At 43.1% G+C, this 15,838-nt stretch overlaps 2 protein-coding genes across 11 annotated transcripts in view; both read left to right on the top strand.

Annotated features, from left to right (window-relative positions):
- The window catches only part of GPCPD1 (glycerophosphocholine phosphodiesterase 1), a 47,500-nt gene extending 45,089 nt beyond the window's left edge, over window positions 1-2,411 (top strand). For all 8 annotated transcript variants that reach the window (XM_075088300.1, XM_075088299.1, XM_075088307.1 and 5 more), the window contains one exon: window positions 667-2,411. In XM_075088300.1, the coding sequence (XP_074944401.1) occupies window positions 667-871 (205 nt within the window). In that variant the 3' untranslated portion in view covers window positions 872-2,411. The remainder of the gene's footprint in view (window positions 1-666) is intronic.
- Window positions 2,412-4,425: 2,014 nt separating this feature from the next.
- LOC142054992 (U6 snRNA (guanine-N(2))-methyltransferase THUMPD2-like) lies at window positions 4,426-15,628 on the top strand. Of its 3 annotated transcripts, none has more exons than XM_075088308.1 (10): window positions 4,426-4,903; window positions 5,265-5,397; window positions 6,603-7,018; window positions 8,171-8,248; window positions 9,556-9,608; window positions 9,912-9,999; window positions 10,602-10,673; window positions 11,257-11,371; window positions 13,061-13,178; window positions 14,709-15,628. In XM_075088308.1, the coding sequence occupies exons 1-10, from the start codon at window positions 4,805-4,807 to the stop codon at window positions 15,025-15,027; spliced, it is 1,491 nt and encodes a 496-aa protein (XP_074944409.1). In that variant the 5' UTR covers window positions 4,426-4,804; the 3' UTR covers window positions 15,028-15,628. The 3 variants fall into 3 exon arrangements, with proteins under 3 accessions (XP_074944409.1, XP_074944411.1, XP_074944410.1); XM_075088310.1 differs by having other exon boundaries at window positions 4,716-4,903; window positions 14,341-15,363; XM_075088309.1 differs by lacking the exon at window positions 8,171-8,248 and having other exon boundaries at window positions 4,723-4,903; window positions 14,709-15,627.
- The last annotated feature ends 210 nt before the right edge of the window (window positions 15,629-15,838 follow it).

Here is a 15,838-nt window from a genome sequence, read left to right as displayed (position 1 = left end):
TACACTGTCAAACACAATGTGTTTTGGATTTGGACAGTCTGGTACAATGTTGACAATTCAAATCATGCACTTTGTTTACCTGTGTGAAAGCAAGAAAGTGAAAAGAGGATATACTATTTAAAATACTGTAATTGCTAAATTAGCATTATGTAAAGATCAGATTTTCTGTTTTTCACTCTACCTAATATTGTAATAGTAATTTTAAAAAAATGGCTCTGAACTGGGCATGGGTGGGTGAAGTACTTCTTGAAACAGTAAGAATAAACTCCATTCAGTATTATGTACAAGTAGTGTATCAGTCTGTTCAAATAATCTCAGGGCTCTGAAATTTCTTATGCTTTTATGTTTGAAGCTGGGAACTCTGCTCTTCACTGCTTCATGCCACCTGTAAAATCACATTTTTCAGGAGAGTGAGGTAAATGCCAGTGGGAAGCTTTTTAGTACATCCAATTAAATATTAACCATTGTGTAAAATGAATACCATTTTATATCGCAAGATGAGCGGCAAAATGTAGGGTACTAACTTCAAACATACTGTTTTTATAGACTTGGTGATACCTAATTTTACTCTAGTAAGGAAAAAATGCCAGTTGCTTCATCTAGTCTACATTTCTGTGAACTGTCAGGTTATACTGATCAATGTTTTCTCTTTTCTTGTTTATTCAGGATATATGACTCAAATCCTGAACAACCAAATATATTCCAGGTGGAGCAGCTGGAGCGTCTCAAGAAAGAATTACCAGAGTTGAAAAGCTGTGTGTGTCCTACAGTTAGCCACTTTAAATCCATATCTCCATGTAAGTGTCATCACAGTTGCCTGGAAGAGAAAGCTGTAGATAACTTGAAGAGTGTTCAAATGCAAAAGGACTGACTCTAGGCAGAATGTTGTTTTGTATCTATTTAACTTTCACCATTGGAACAGTGCTGTCTATACCTTCAGGTTTGTTCTGTTTTATTTTTAAGTCCCCAAATACAAATAACTGTGTTCCTCCTTCCAACAGTACTTGTTAAAATTTCAAACAATATTAAAATACTCAGCCAGCTATAGTTATTGTTCCAGTTTATATACAGTTTTACATTTTTCCTGTAATCAAGCCACAAATCTTGAAAAAGAAAACTAAGTATTAACACTAAGTATGGTTTTAAAAATAAAAGAAATTGAGCATTCTGAGGAGTGGAAGCTCAGAAACTAAATTGTAGTGAAATTACAATGATCCGATACTGATTATGCTGAAAAATTTTTTTGACTTTGATTTTACTTACAGGCTGACAAGCTGTAGCATTTATCTAACAACAGGAAATTAAGAAAGTGATTGTAAGATACATATAATTAGATCTGGTCTGAATAAATTGGTACCTCATATATGTATTTGCACTGATAGATCCACCTGTACAAAGCTTTTTGCCATTTTAAAATATCTATGTATTTTTAAGTAAACTGCAATGCATATTAACTCATTTTCCCCCCATTTTCTTGGACACTTAGGCTGCAGCCTTTATTTTGATTTGTGTATAGCAGTCAAGGGTGAACCACAAGTATGATTATGGTGGTTTTTTTTTTCATTAATCTCACACAGGCCTGCAAAACTTCAGAAATGTTGCAAATAATTTTAACAGAGTTACAGAAACATTTTCAGTGGTTTTGCACAGTAACCTTAAACAGAATATTTAACATGCACAAACTCTACAAAATGCATGCTTTAGTTATTAAGCATGAAATTTAGGTGTTTGCTGAGGTCCTTGCATCTTTACGGTGCTAGTTATGTGTGAAGTGTGCAAGGACTAACTCAACTACTTAATCTTCTTTGCCTAAAACCACAAGCCTATTATTCAAAAACATTGGAAGAAAAGGCTACCATACATGGTTTATCTTATTTACATAATACAAGCAACTAGCCTTTGTAATTTGCAAGATTGGTTTTTTCCCCTTGGAGCAAGAATCACAGATGTACTGAATTCAGATAATTGGTATTCTGTTGGCTGGTATCTATCCCCTGTAATTTATTACAAAGTCATAGTTTAGAGTTCTTAATAGATAGGTATGCATGCCCTTTTTCTTCCTGAAGTTGCAGGTTATGCCAACGCAACAGCTGTAACTTTCTACTGAAGTGTTAATGTATAATAAGAATGGAAAATATTTATTTTTGTCTCTTGTAAATTGACAATGAAAACAATAGTGTGTACTATATTCTTTATAAACAGTCATTGCTACATAGAACAGATTGTACAAAGAGTAAAGCCATTGCAAATAAGTGCTTGAGCCTGCACTGCTAAGCAGTTTGAGACAAACAGCTTGTTCCTACTTGCCGTGTGCATTTTAGTATTTAAAGTTCGTTTGTCCTGCACAAACAGCACAGTAATGATTGGGTATCTGGAAGCTGTCTTTTAATTAAAAAAAAAATAAACCAAAATTTGAAAGTGTGTGAGCTGTGTTTTTGGGAGGGAGGGGGTACTGAACCTGATTCTTGACATCAGGAACCTGTGACTATGATCTCATACAGCAAGGCCACAATCCTTACCTATGTAAATAATTCTTAATTTTTGTTCCTCATTTGTATACCCATTTGGGGTGCTTTTGTCAGGTCTTGAGGGCTCTGCCAACCAATATACAACCTCTACCACAGTTATAAGTGTCACTGCTCATGAATGCTGGGCAGTGCATCCACAGAGATGTTGAACGTGACAGCTGTTTTGTGTGAAGGTGGTTTAAAAGTTGTGCTGTCTGAAGCACCCTCTTGGACTAATCACAGTGTGATTCTGAGAAGGCTGTGGCAGCCGTAAAAATTTGTTTCCCAACCTTCAGATGCTCAGAGAATAGCATTTGCCTATTCTGTTTGCAGGGTGGGGAAATAAGTACACCCACTGTGGTGATGATTTTACAAGACAGTTTTGAGCAGCATTACAGTTTTAATGTATTCTTCCTGACTCCCTTATTTGTGGGTAAGTTGTCAGCAACTTGCTTCAAACCTGACTAGGCTTTAACAAGCTCTTTCGCTGTGTCACTTTCTTAGAGCTGAGCTTGCAGCTTGGCCACATGCAGCGGTTGTTTTGCCACAGCCACAGAGCAATGCAGCAGGGATATAGGGAACCAAAGAGGAGGGTTGTACAACTGGTTGGGGCAGTTATGCTCAACTGATAGCCTGCCAAAAACCAAATCATGTCAGGAAATGCTGTGGTGAGGAGCAAAGACAGGAGCACTTGTATTGCTCTGTGGGTGTCTGTCAGCTGCTGGTAAGCTTTATGCTGAAATGGCCAGGGGTAAGCTTTATGAGACTTCATCTAAGAGGGAAGAAATGATTCCTGAAAAAGACACACACCTAGTTGCATGTACAGCTCTGAGGGAAAACTGTGGTGCTGCCAAAGAGGATTTTAGGTAATTTTGTGAAATTGTTCTATCCCTGTACCCTCACACAAGCACCCAGCTGCTCTGCACCGATGCCCAGCTGGGGTGAAGGCTCCCTGGAAATGCTGGACTTCTGCAGAGACCACTAGGTAGCCTGACTGCCTTGGCAGCTGTTCTGCGTGGCATTAGCAGGTCACTAAGGTAAGCATGTTGCCTGGTGAAAGGCAGCTGTTGCTGTTTTTTGTGGCAGCACTGTATAGGTTGTTTAGTGCCTCCAGTTCCTCCAAAACTACCTCTTCAGCTTTCCCCTAGCTGTTAACTGGCTCATTTCTCACTATTTTTGCTTTGATGCATGTGAAAGATAGTGGCTTTGTTGAGGGGATCTCTGTTTTCCACCAAGTTTATGTTTGGGTAACAATCTTCAGACAAAGATGTGCTGAGAGCGTTGCAATTCAAAAAACCTAAATTGGTGGCTGCTTCCAGAAGCTGTTGGCCATAACCACTTTGGACTCCCATTCCTCATTGGTCTTACACCCCATTGTTGGGCTTGTGCTGCACTGTTCTTGGCTGGTGTTTGCTGTTTCAGGGGCGGCCAAGAGTCCATCTACACAGAAGGAAAAAGCTTATTGGGGGAAGCTTTTTAAGTGACTTTTTAAAGTCTGAGTTTTCTCTTGAAATCTGTTACTTCTGGCTGGTTTGGATCCTGCCACCTCTGGCTTTTGAGCGCTTGTTGAAGACCAGCATGGTCTGGAGCACAGGAGGCTTTGCTCCACCCAAGGGACTGCTACAGTATTGTAATTAATCCAAAGATGTGTGAGATGTGTTAGGTGAGACAGAATTTAAGTTTTCCTACTGTTGTAGTGTCTTCTTTGGGTTCACCTAGAGACTGGACTTTAGATGACTCATGAGACCTGTGTTACTGTGTTATGCTCTGGCTCTGTCCCCTGTAAATAAGTGGGAAGGGAGGATGAGACCATTGCTCCATACGACAGAGTAGTCTGGAGAATAAAAGCTCCTGCACAGCCTGCAGTAGAGACCGTTGCCTGTGAGGGGGAACTGCTGGCTCCCAGCCAGCACCTCGTGGTGTTTCCCCGGAGGCAGTGCATGCTGAATCATTCACGGTGGGGTCTACAGATTTCTCACCCAAATGGTGTGGGTGTAGACACCACTCTTGTGCCACAGCAATCCTCTCCCCGTAAGCCCCCTCAGGAGCTGTGCTGTGCTCTTCTGCTGAAACTGAAGAGCGAGAGCTGCGCTGCAGTAATTCCTCTCACTGCCTGCACTGTGGTCACCTCCCGTCGCGGTGATAAACATATTTAGTGATGAAGCGCTCTCGTGGTGGGAGGTGCAAATATACTCTGGACCAGGTGCTTTTTGAGTACCTTTCTCCGGGACCCACGCCCCGGTCTGGCCCGCTCCCAGGGCGGGCTCACTGCGCTGAGAGCGGCGGGGCGCGCCAAGATGGCGGCGGCGGCGGCCAGGCGGTATTTTTGCACGGCGGGCCGCGGGCTGGAGCTCTTCCTCGCGCGGGAGGTGCGGAGGCGGCTCGGCGCCACAGAGGTGAGGGGGGAGCCGGCGCCGGTGTCCACCTGGGGCGGGGCGGTCCGGTTCGGATCGGCGGGGAACGCGGCCTTGTTCGCTTCGCGCCCGGGAGCTGGCGGCCGTCCCATGGGCTGTGCCGCCATCTGCGGGGGGGCCCCCCGGGTTTGCTGTGGCTCGAAAGGGACCTCTAAAGACAGCCGTGGGCAGGGACACCTGCCACGCGGTCAGGCCGTGCCCCTTCGCCACCCGCGGTGAGCTGGGGTCTGCGCCGCCCTCCTGCCTGCGAAGGGGCGAGCGGGTGTGAGGGGCTGCGGGGCTGCTGACAGTGCTCGCCCCAAATACCTTCCCGGTTTGATTTGGTTTCTGGTTTTCCCCTGAGGTGGACTGCATCTCAGGAAAGGTCTTCTTCAGCACAGAGGCAGAGCCGGGCGAGCTGAGGAAACTCAGGTCTGGAGAGCGACTGTTTTTGCTGCTTAAGAAACACCCCCCCCTTGCAGCTTCTGGAAATAAAGGTATAGCACTGACTCCTTCTCTCGGGTCATCTCTGGGTTGCTCGCAGGGTGTGTGCTCAATAGCGTGAAGCCCCAGTTCAATTCCTGTTTATAAAATTAGTATTTGATTTACTTTATTTATTGACAGTAATAAATTCTTAAGTATCCTTCACCCAGGTATGTTTCTAATGTTTGGGTTTTTTTGTGCAGACAATGGCTTTGAAAATGTTTCAAATAGATAACATTGATTTGTGTTCTGCTGGTGCTGTACATACGTATGTATGTGTAACACCACCCCCCACATCAAAAAAAGTTAATGAAGCTGAAGTCCAGTTCTGCATCCCTTGTATGCATTTTAACGATGAGTCATTTTCCTGTAGGCGAAGTGGATCTAAATGCCTGTCTTGTGTCACTTAACTGTTCAGTACACAGATTTCTTGTAAATCTCAGCTACTGACTTCTCTGTCAGTGATGGAATCAGAATTTCAAGTAAGATGGATGGATATCTGCATGCTGGTGGGATTTTATTTCAGAGATCATAGGTGGCCTTCAGCTTTGAGGGCCAAATTTAACCATGATTCCAAACGAGAAATAGAAATACTTTCCCCTCTCTCCCCCCCAGCTTCAAGGTTTTCAAGAATTGGCCTCTGTACTCCTTGTGTCTCTCTTGTCATAGCCAGCTCAAGAGGACTACCCACAGGTCTGTTTAGTCATGTGTCAGACACTTTGCAGGATTGAAGGGAAGTTGATGAATAGTAAGGGAAGATTTCACTTCTAAAAGAATGAACTTGTGGCTTTTATTCTGAGCTGAATCAAAGTGATTCATGTTCATGTCTGTCTGTCAGTCCTGGAAAGTGTCCTACATCTCTAATGCTGGACAAAGTACTTTCTGGGGAGGATGGCATGGTAGGCTGGCCTTCCAACCCTGAGAATGACTCTCAGAGGGGGTCTGGTTTTCTAGAGCCGATGAATTCTTCTGCAGAATTCCACCCCTGCATGATTTAATCTTGGTTCTGCAGAGCTTGTAATCAGAGGGATGCCTGGGTCTTTGCTGGTGGGGTATGTGGGTGTTGAGAGCTCAGCTGTGATGGTGGCTGCTGGTGTGGTTCCTGAATTCACACGTTGATGAAATCTGAGCCCAGCCTCTCTCAACAGCTGTTCTCAATCCATAGGAGAATCAAATGCTGAGAAAGAACTACTTAACCTGAAACTGCTTTTCCTTTCAGGGAAAATGCTGCATGAGATTAAAAGCTTTGTCATTGAGGAGCCAAAGTATTGGCTGGATGTTATCTCTATTTGGAGAAACTTTTACAGGTGTGAGGGGAAAAAACATGATGTCTCTCAAGAAAACCGATTGCCTCTGAAGAGAAGGTCAGAAGAAGAGACAAATACTGCAACTAAAAGGCAGAAAACAGAACAAGTGAGAGCAACTGTGTCTGAGGAATGTCAAGTGGAAGCTGGAGAGAGGTGTGTGGTACTAGGGAGAGAGAGCCTTCAGGGCTGCCGGACTGAAAGCAAGATTTCATTAGAAGACCCTTCCAAAATTAGTGGAGAGAAACCTATTATGAATGAGCAGCTTACCTACCGTTTCAGAGTTTCTTGTCGTTGTAGTGGAGCGATTGCCAAAATACTTACTTCAGAGGTATGCTAAACTATGTTTTAAAAGAATTTAGGACAGGTAAAGGGAGATGTGTAGTTTATTTGTCATTTCAGTTGTGTGTTGTATGTTTTAAGATAACAAACTGATCTAACCTTTTTCTGTGTTTCTCAAAAAAGCCCTTAATCTGCATTTACCTTAAACAAGTGGGAACAGAAGGGCTGTTGTTAACTTCTGGGCATTATTACCCTGAATATTTTTCTAATAAAAGACTTTTATTGAGGATAAGTAAAGGTAAGAGGTTGAGGTAGCTGGGCTTGTGGAGTCTGAGGAGTGATCTGATAGTAGTTTACAGCTACTTAAAGGGCTGTTGCAAGGACAATGGAGCCAAACTCCTCTCAGTTGTGGCAGGCAAGGTAAAAGAAGGTGCAAAACCAGAATTTGCAGCTTTGGCGGGCTCTGGTTGGGCATTGGGAGGAACTTGTTCCCCAGGAGGGTGGTGCAGCCCTGGATGGTGTCCAGGGAGGTGGATCTTGGTCCTTGGGAGAGAGTGGTGGGGTAGAGACCTCCAGGGGCCCCTTCCATCCAGCACGCTTCTCATCTATAATACCTTTCTACTGTGAGGAGAACAAAAAAAATAAAAAACAAGCCTTGTATAGCTGCAATTTATGTAGATTTATTTTACTTGAAGATAACAGCAATTTAATTAGATTTTTTTTCCTGCTAAAGCCAGTACATTGGGAAGGTGGGACACATGAGCCTGCCAAATTTGTGCGGTGTGTTTGAACTCTCATACTCTGAAACTAGTCAGAGCTTTCTAGATGCCATAAAAGCATTAAAATTGTGAGTTGCATTTGTGCATTCTAGTTTACAACCGTCAGAAATATTTTGTGGGTGTGATATATAGTTCTAAAATGATGACAACTTTTGTTGTAACTTGGGCAGAACTCGAACTTCTGCCTCCTGCACTCCAGCTGAGCGATAATAATTTTGTCCTGCGGTGTGTTTGCTCTGCCCCTTGCTTGCTCGCTGTGCCCTGCTGTGCCTCTTCTGGCCTTTGTATGAATTGTTCTCCTAAGGATAGAGAGAGGCTTTCTTTTCCCAGATATTTCTAAGGATTGTGCAGTCAAGGCTGTGATCTGTAGTTTTCTTAATTCTGTTATTTTTACTGCCTGTGACTGTTCTTCCCCCTTGCAGGAGATCGGAAGAGCCATTGGCATAGCGCTCATGAAGCAGTGTGGGTGGCAGACTGATCTGCGGAACCCAGATCTAGAGGTAGTGGTGCTTGTCTGCCAGAAGGCCTGTTGCTGCTTCCAGAATTATCCCTGATATCTTTTGTTTTTTCTCCACTCGCTTTGCATTCAGGACCATGGCTTCTCCCTGTTTGTCTTTCTGCTGCTGAATTTAACCAGAAGTCATCTGGTAGCACTGAGCAAAGCTTTTTGGTAGCCACTGTGTGTGTGCCTTCCAAAGCACTTAAATACCACAACAGCCAGCATGGGCCTGTACATGAGGGAAAGGATTCATACAGGCAATGTCTCAGGATCCAGCATGCTTACAAACTGCTGGACTCTGACTGTGTTGAAAATGGAGATCACCTGAGCCATTGGGCAGCTAGTTTAGCCTCTCTAGGGGAAAAGCAGCAAAGTTGTGTTCTTGAGGAACTCAACTCGAGAATGCCATTTATGGAAGAGCCTCTTCCTAGACCCTGTCCCTGACAAGCAGCTTGCTTAAGACACCCTCCATAGTGCAAACTGTCAGGAGACCTTGGAGAGGATTTATTGCTCTCGACAAGCTCTTTCTCCATCCCTGTGCTTGGTGTATGGAAGCTGGTCTCAGCACTGATGCTGGGAGGTCTAGGACTGCCTGTAAAAGCTCTGAGTTCATCTACTGGCGCTGGTTTCCCCAGGCTATGCATGAAACGTGGCTGCTTTGAGCCTCAAGTGAGGCTCTTGTTCTTGGCCAGATTTTTGCTCTGAAACCATTCAAGTGCTGAGGACTGGGATATTTCAAAAGCATCATGTTTCTCTTTGGGCTTCCTGGGGAGGGATTGCTGTAATGCAAGACCTGTTGGGGAGCTCAGTCTTCATTTGTGATGCTCTCTATGGGACAGGGGAATTTATTTGAGCTGCCTGTGTTTTTGGAAGGATTACCTACATTCGCCTTCCATCTGAAACGCCCCTTTGTGGCACCTTTTATTTTTTTTTGAAGAAAAAAAAATTGTGTGTGAACAGCTGCGTGCTAGTATATGGTGAATAACCTTCTGCTTGGAGTAAATGGCTTTATAATTAATTCAATAATCCATTCAATGTTACAAAAATTGGTTCCCTTGAAGATTCAAGTGCTTGCTGATGGATTCCTGGCTGACAAAATTACCCTCACAGCTTGCTTAAATATTAAATCCTCTTTAAAGTGGCATTCAGATTACATAGTGTGATTAATCTTAATTGTCTAAACCATGTATTTTTTGTTTTTAAAAACTATGATCAGAAGTTCGTAGAAAGATCTGTGACTAGTTTAAATGAGTTAAAGCTATTGTTGTGTCATGTTGAGGGTTTCTAATATTTTTTTTTGTCTTTCAGATCTTTGTACATCTTAATGATGTTCACTCCGTGGTGGGGATTCCCCTTTTCAGGTAGGCATTCGTCTCCTCATGGGTTTGTATTGGAAGTATCAGGTCTTGCTGTCCACTGTGAGTATTTATCTTCTGGTTTAATATTCACTGGACTATCCCATTAGTCTTGTGGTTTGTCTGAAACTTATCTGAGCATGTAGGCCAGACTTTGCAGTGAGTTATGGATAAAAGCAGACCATGGTTTCTATCTGTCTGTCTGCAGATCTGTCCAGTTCATTTGTTCTTTCATATTACATGGGCTTTTCTGGGTTGTTTTACTAGTGTCTTACGTTGATTTTTTTTTTTTTTTTTTGCTGTCTGCAGGCTTCCATTGGCAAACAGAGACTACATTAAAAGAGCAGGGCTGCGGTCAACAGTTGCATGGGCCATGGCATCTCTGGCTGAAATCAGTGTAAGTGAATGTTCATGGCAAAGATGTAGGGTCCCAAATGAAGGGGAGGTTGCTGCTTGTCAGAGCTGGAGCTGGAAGCTTTGAAGAAGTGGGTGATTTTAGTGCCCTACCCTCTAATGCATGTGGACAGGGTTTGCCTTATCTGTGATCAGGGTGTGCTGTCACCTGCTGTTCAACCAGATATCTGCTGTAATCCCAGGTCCTTCTCAGCAGCAATGTAATTCCTTGTATTGGATGTATGCCTAAATGGCAAGATTTTGTCATTGTCCAGGCTTCAAACCTTGTTTGGGGTTCTCCCAAGGGAAAACAGAAGCAAGTGTGTTTCCCACAGAATAATTTGGTACCGATATCCTTCTGCAGCCCACTCAGAATTTTTTCCCCTAAATGTCACCTCAAGGCTGGATGCATTGATGCATTGTCTTTAGCCTATTAGTGCTTTTTACTGTACTCTCTTACAAGCAAGTTTGGCCTGGTAAACAAGCGATTGTTGTTACCTACACTGGATTCAGTGAGAGTATGTAGGTGATCTGTACATCCCTGACTAAGCTTTGTCCTGGGAGAGTACTCTTGCTTGGGATGCACTAAACCCTTTATTTTTGTAGGCAGGTGCCTTTGTGCTGGATCCCATGTGTGGGCTAGGAACGATACTGCTGGAAGCTGCCAAAGAGTGGCCCGTAAGTAGCAAGACAACTTGTAGTTCCATCAAGGGAAGTCTGTCCCACAGTTACACCAAAGTCCATTACTGGAAAGCTGGAACCAAACTGATCTTTCTAGGCAGTTGTTAAAACTGTTTTAGTACAAACGTTCCTCCATAGGAATGTAAGACAGTCCTACATACTTATGCAGGTAGGTGCTGGGAGCCCTGTAGTATTCCACAGCGTTTGTGTGAGGCAACTATGGACTTCTAAAACGGCCTGGCCTTATCCTGGGAGCGGAGATGTTAATGGGACAGTACATCACTTACCAGTATTAGAGGCAGCGTGGCTGTTGGGATCTTGCTGTTAGGACACAGCCTGAATACTTCTGTAAGTTACAAGTGTCTTGAGCAGACCTGAACGTGAAAGGTGTGAAAATAGAACATACTTCCCCCATTCGTCTGTCGTCTGGGCCTGTGTATTGCTCTGGGTAATGGTATGAGATCTCCCAGTAAGGTGTTTGTCTTGAAAGAGCTGTGCAAGGAGGCAGTTCTATGAAGGGTTTATAAAATAAATACACCTGGTTGTCAGCAAAATGACTTTTCTCTTTTTCTCTGGACAGGAAGCCTGTTACTGGGGTGCTGATATAAGTGATTCACAGTTAGAGGGTGCAGATGTGAATATTAGGACTGCAGGCTTGATGGATAAGATTGAGTTACTTAAAGCTTCTGCAAAAGGTATGTGTGTAGGCTTTCTAAGTGAGACATGTTTGAAGTTTTTTGCTGTTCTGGGATTATACAGGTAATGTAAGTTCTCTTGTGGTGTTGGGTAGTAGAGCAAACGCTCAGTGAATAGTTGAGTAATGACTTTGTAGTGCTAGCAAATGGATGATTATTTGTTGTCCCCTCCACACCCCCGGACTCAGCAGAAGACAGTGAAAATAATAATTGTCAGACATGGGCAGTAGTTGTCCAACTTAATGGTAAATATGTGAATACCACAAAGAGTACATACTATGTGAGAGTTTCGTGTGCCTAATAGGAACAGACAGCAAGGACAAATCCAGATAAAATGTCAATTGTAGCTTAAATGTACCAAGTGAGTAATAGTGGGGGCTCATTAAGCTCAGTGTTGAATTGTTGATGTTTTGCAGTAAGAGTATTTTAAATGATGATGCCTTTCTCCTGGAATTTGTTTGCTCTCAGTTCATGAGCTAGTCTGGGGAGAAGGTAATTTTATGACCTTACTCTGGACCTTGAAGCCTGAGTCTAAGTTAGTCCTTTATGAAATTAATGACAGACAAAAGCTGGCTGTTTTTGCCTGTGCATGGTTGATAAAATATGCATATTTTTTTACCTGGCAATATTTATTTCTTACCAGCATGTTGAAAATTATTATTTATTTTTTTTATAAGAATATATATAGCTTTATTTCTTACTTAAAAGCTGTGTCTGGGCTTGGCTTCTAGGATAATGGAAGGTACTTTGATGTCAGGCTCTTCTAATACTGAACAAGTAATTGGTGTCTTCATCACTGGTCAGAAGCTGTTATTTCTGCATGTTTTGAGAAGGACTGTAGGTAACTTGTCCTCCCATTTGTAGATAAAATTGTTGTGCTGCAAGCATTGCTTCAAGGATGGCCCAAGAACCATCTCCAGCAAGTTCTAGAAAGGCTGGCATAGAATCACAGCAAGGTTTAGGTGAGAAGGCACCGCTAAGAGGTCTTTAGTCCTGTCATCTTCTGGGAGTGGGGCTAACCTCAAAGCTGGGTCAGGTTGCTCAGGGCCTTGTCCAGTCGAGTTTTGAGTATCCTGAGGGATGGAGAACCCATAGTTTCATCCTTTCACGTGCTGGCTACCCTCTGGTCAGCGCAGCTTGGTACATGGCCAGCCTTCCTCACCACAAGGGTGCGGTGCTGCCTTGTGGTCAAGAAAACTGACTGTTCCCAGGATGCAGAAACTCTGGGGAGATACTTCAAAGACACTAGCTCTGAGAGAATCCAAGTGATTGTGGCTGTAATCAGATTCTACAGAGGAGAAAAGGATGGAGGGGAGTTTAACACGTGGTTCTTTGTCATTCATATGTGTGCGACTCAACATCTGCGCTACATAAAGTGGTTGCAAGCTTAGCAGCAGTTAGTTTGGAATCTTGCAGTCCCCCGTTCAGAGTCGTGCTATTGGAGCAAACACATCACCAGTAACAGGGAATCTGTAAGATAAACCATGCTCTCATGTATTTGTGTCTTCTCAGTCTGCATTGGGTTAGTGGCCTTGTAGTGCCATTTGTGAGGATAAGTACAGAAGGAGCTATGAGTCTGGGTGCATAACCCTCGAAAGAGCTGGCAGACAGTTTTGTAAGGTGAATGGGGGTATAGCTGCTGTTAATTTTTCAGATAGTCAGATGTAAAGACCTGCCTTTATTCTGCAGCATTGCCGTTGCCTTCAGAAAGCTTTGATGCTGTGATTTCGGATATTCCATTTGGAAAGAAGTTCAAGATCACAAAAGACATACAGCTCCTACCAGATATTCTCCAGGAAATGGAGAGGTACGTGTGGCCTTTGACATGCTCAGGGTTTGGTGTACATGCCATGATGGTTTGCAATCCTAAGTGTTTAGTCAGCTTCAGGTTTGCTTTATTCCAAACACTCTTCAGCTCTGTAATCTGATCCTGTGCAGACTGTGAAAGTCTGAGTCCTTTGCTTGTCTGTTAAAGGCTGTTGTGGCTTGCAAGCTGTGGATGTGGTGACAGTAGTGCAAGCTGACAAGGAGTGAGCTTGTTGTGTCAGCCACACTCATAAATGTTCTTTCAAGGCAGAAAGGAGAAAGAGGAGAGGATGATATAGCCAAACTTAAAGCACGGTCAGGCAAATAAAGCAATAATCCTTTCTTGATTAGGTCTGCTTGTATAAAATCATAGGCTTTGCTTTTGGGTTCACAGTGAAACTTTTACCGGCCTGCCTTGGCAGGAAGGATCTCAGACCAGAAAACGGTATTGTGCATTTTCCTTTCTGTTAGCATATACTGGAATATCCAGGTAGGAGACATGAAAAGCAGACCAGATAGCTATCATCTCTCACCCTGTCATTTTGTGGTAGTTGAACCAAGCTAATAGTGGGCTGCTTCTAATGGGCAGTTCAAACCACCTGCTCCTTTGTTTCTTTTCTTGGCTGAGAACAAGCCCTTTCTATATGATTGGTCTTTAATGGGTGTTCCTCTTGCTCACACAATGCAGGAATGTGGTGGGAGAGTGGTGAGGAAGGTGAGGTAGCTTCACAGAATGGCAGGGCAATCTTATATCAGCTTACACTGACCGTCCCTCCTTCTGTCTATGCTTGTCTTCTGGTCTCATTTGCTCAGTTGTGCCATCCTAAGCAAAATATTTCCTTGGGAAGGTGGCAGTGAGGAAGGGACCATTACCATGAGAGCTCTAGCAGTTAGACTGTTCAATCCACTTGCTGTGAACAGAGCCAGGATAGTCCTTTTCTTTCCTTCTTTCAAAGCCAAGTGTAATGTTTGCTCATGTACCAATAAAAATGGATTGCAAACAGTGGTTACTTCCCTCTGTTTCCTGAGTTTGAAAGCCATTAAGGATCAGTAGAACACTGAAAGGACAGACCTTTTAAAGTTTCCAAAGAGAAAGGCCAGCTTCAGGATTGCCTTACCAACCTGAGAAGCTCTTCCAGCCCTGTGAATCTGTTCCTTTGCAGAGTGGTGGAGGCTCATGCGACCCAAAAAAGGGGCTTTGAAGGTGTTACTGCCCTCGATCCTTGGAAGAATACTAAGAGTGAAAAAACTGAGTCCATTTTCCCTGCTAACCCAATGGAAAGAACTCCTGAGGTTGGAAATGTCTAGGAGTCAGCATACGGCCCAATTCTTCCATTTAGGAAGAGTTATGAAGATAAGGAATTTAAATTCCATTTGAAGATGTAGTTTACTATTTGAGCCATGACTCTTAACGTGCTTAGGTGTTCTATAGAATGAAACATCTGAAGCATCAGAAGTGTTGAGTTCTGCATAGACAAAAGATTGCCAGGTAGGATGAACACCTAACCTTTATATTTTTTGCAATTGCCAGAGTACTTCGTGTTGGAGGCACTATTGTATTGCTGCTGAGCCAAGATCTCCATAAGTGCATGGATGGCATTACCAAGTGTGCTGAAAATTACTCTCCTAATGCCATTTCTGATGGCAGAAGTGAAACCGCCACTGCAAAAGCCCTGAATGTTGATGGGAATTCTTCCTCCTTGGTGAATGGTGTTGAAGAATCCTTTCTTAGCAGCAGATGGACTCCTTTTAGGTCTCTGAGGCCAAATGGTGTCTATGCAGTTAGTCTTGGAAAGACTGATGCTTTCATACACAAATACAGGAAGGTAGCTACTGATTCCCAACACTAGCATTCTTGCACTGTGCCTAAGTGAACATGAATCCTGATATGCTTGAAAAGCAGCATGGTAGTGAGCCCTGCTGATCCAGATGAATCCTGTGCCTTTTGTTAGCTCACCTCACTCTCTTTGGATATCCTAAAGCATTGCTTTTCTCCCTTCAGTTTTTAGGAGAGCGTGGAGAGTCCTACAAGTGTTCCAGATGTTTTACTGTAAAATACTGTAATGAGACAGAGTCATCAAATCTTTGTTTAGGCAAAGCCTCTCAGTATCAGGAGGAGTTTCTTTGGGAGAGAAAGTCTTTGTTTGCAGAACTGCAAAAATAAATGTAATCATAAATGTAAATGGATTTTCATGTTCAGCAGTATTTTTTTTAGGAAGCACATCTTGTTTGAAGAAGTCTCCAACTCTTTTTGAGGGCTGGATGTATGCTTTACCATGTATAGTGCAGTCTTGCATTTTATTTTAAAGCTCATTTCTGATGAGTTTGAAATGTTGCTATTGAGATCTCTTGGACTGGAAAACTATTTTCTGTATTAATTCTTTGCAGTGTTTGCATGTGTCTAACGGGCGTGCTTTAGCTTTTTAGGCTAAAGAGACTTAATTTCTATCAAAAATAATGCTTTTCCTCACTTGATAACATCACTCCAAGGGCACAATGTGGAAGACAGAAGAACTTGCTAGTGAACAATTAAAAGTGACTTCTGCCTGCAAAGAACCACATGGAAAAATCCTCCTGAAAAGGGAGAGGTCTTAGCAGTTCTAGTCTATGCAAAAAGTATTTGTGCGGGGGAAATAGTCTAATTCAAAGCTTTCCTGTGGC

This window comes from Phalacrocorax aristotelis, chromosome 3 (assembly GCF_949628215.1).
Source record: "Phalacrocorax aristotelis chromosome 3, bGulAri2.1, whole genome shotgun sequence".
In the NCBI taxonomy this organism is placed as follows: Eukaryota; Metazoa; Chordata; class Aves; order Suliformes; family Phalacrocoracidae; genus Phalacrocorax; species Phalacrocorax aristotelis.
Note: the sequence above shows the minus strand (reverse complement) of the source record. Positions and strands in the feature narration are given on the sequence as shown.

Excerpts from the sequence above, each read along its gene's own strand:
- LOC142054992 (XM_075088308.1), top strand. The coding sequence starts at position 4,805 with ATGGCGGCGGCGGCGGCCAGGCGGTATTTTTGCACGGCGGGCCGCGGG. Across the intron at positions 9,609-9,911 it reads GTGGGGATTCCCCTTTTCAG|GCTTCCATTGGCAAACAGAG; the intron begins GTAGGCATTCGT and ends TGCTGTCTGCAG. Across the intron at positions 10,000-10,601 it reads CATCTCTGGCTGAAATCAGT|GCAGGTGCCTTTGTGCTGGA; the intron begins GTAAGTGAATGT and ends TTATTTTTGTAG.